Source organism: Arabidopsis lyrata, assembly GCF_000004255.2.
Source record: "Arabidopsis lyrata subsp. lyrata unplaced genomic scaffold ARALYscaffold_905, whole genome shotgun sequence".
In the NCBI taxonomy this organism is placed as follows: Eukaryota; Viridiplantae; Streptophyta; class Magnoliopsida; order Brassicales; family Brassicaceae; genus Arabidopsis; species Arabidopsis lyrata.
Window position 1 is genome coordinate 2,344 of NW_003301979.1, and position 1,463 is coordinate 3,806.

At 33.2% G+C, this 1,463-nt stretch overlaps 1 protein-coding gene across 1 annotated transcript; it reads left to right on the forward strand.

Annotated features, from left to right (window-relative positions):
• The first annotated feature begins 304 nt into the window (after positions 1 to 304).
• On the forward strand, positions 305 to 1,167 carry LOC9298287 (nucleolin 1). The gene is made up of 4 exons (XM_021016534.1): positions 305 to 469; positions 556 to 691; positions 785 to 844; positions 953 to 1,167. The coding sequence occupies exons 1-4, from the start codon at positions 462 to 464 to the stop codon at positions 1,013 to 1,015; spliced, it is 267 nt and encodes an 88-aa protein (XP_020872193.1). The 5' UTR covers positions 305 to 461; the 3' UTR covers positions 1,016 to 1,167.
• The last annotated feature ends 296 nt before the right edge of the window (positions 1,168 to 1,463 follow it).

Genomic DNA, 1,463 nt, shown 5'->3' on the forward strand with positions numbered 1-1,463 from the left:
AAGGTATGAACTTTGGTTCCCTTTAACCTTAAATGCTTTGGTCTTGTCTTTCTCTGTTACATAACGAGTTTGGTCTTGAAAGTTTGCATTTTTAGATCTATGTTTCTCCTTCTGATATGTCTGATGGAAGTATTTGTGTAATTTGTTTGTCTCATGAACCCGTAAGATTGGTTTGGGAATATAGGTCTTAGAATTCGATAGGTGTTATTTGTCTATCTCTGTAGTATATTTCAATCATGAATTCAAAACCTTTAATGATGAGATTGAACGTTTTATTGATAAAAACTTTGTTTGCTGCTTCTCTTTAGGTAAGAGGGAGCCTGAAGATGATGTTGATACTAAAGTGAGTCTTAAGAAGCAGAAGGAAGACGTGATTGCTGCTGTACAAAAGTAAAAAGCTGTGAAGAAGGTGACTAAGAAGGTTGAGAGCTCTGATTCATCAGATTCTGAATCTGAGGAAGATGAGAAGGTATAACTTTTACTGTCTTAATTTATTTTTGTTGGTTTGAGCATGTGAATTGAGTTATTTCTAATCAGCTTTAATACATCTGACAGGCTAAGAAAGTTCCAGCCAAGAAGGCTGCAACCAAGAAGCATGCTGCGGCTGCTGCTAAAAAGGCCAAGGTCTGAGAGTTCGTCTGAAGATGATTCATCCTCTGATGAGGACTCAGATGATGATTCTGAGGATGAGGTGATAAATTTTTCTGTTTGTTGATCACTTATTTCACTTATGAATTGTGTTTTACTAGTACTAAAACTAGTTGTATTTGTTTAATTTAAATAGAAGGTTGCTGCTACCAAGGCTGCAAGCAGTTCAGATTCATCTGATGAAGATTCTGATGAGGTTAGCTTAACATATTTGATTTGATAGTCTTAAAATTCTTTTCAAACAACTTTGTATTTTCTTTATATCAGTCATTGACATCATCCATGTGTCTGTTGATATTTGCAGGAAAGTGAAGATACTACTGAATGTCTTCATGGTGCAATTGTTGTGGAGAAGATGCGTAGGTGAAAGGTACACTCCTAAATTGCTTTAATTGTTAATTTCTGTGTGTGTAAAATTGAATTGAATTGAGATTAGGAACAATGAAATTAAATAGAAACTGACCACTTTAATTTAATGGAGATTAGATAGATGTGGTTGAGAATGTAGTTGTCTTTAAATGAATCAATGAATACATAAAAAGTAGATAGTGAATTTATTGTCATCTCTTTAACAATAGTTTTTCTGAAGTTTAATGTATTTGTGGCGTTGGTGATGAGATGGAGTGAATTTAAACAGAAAAAAAAATTAAATGCAACTGAACTTAAACTTAAAGTTCAATAAAATGGTGATGAGACATTAGCCATCTAAATTAAAGTTATGTTGATGGCTAGTGTCTCAGTGACTTGAATTAGTATTGTGTTTGTTATTTATTGAGGCTTTTCCTTTATAATGTCGACAATGAGAACTAAACAAA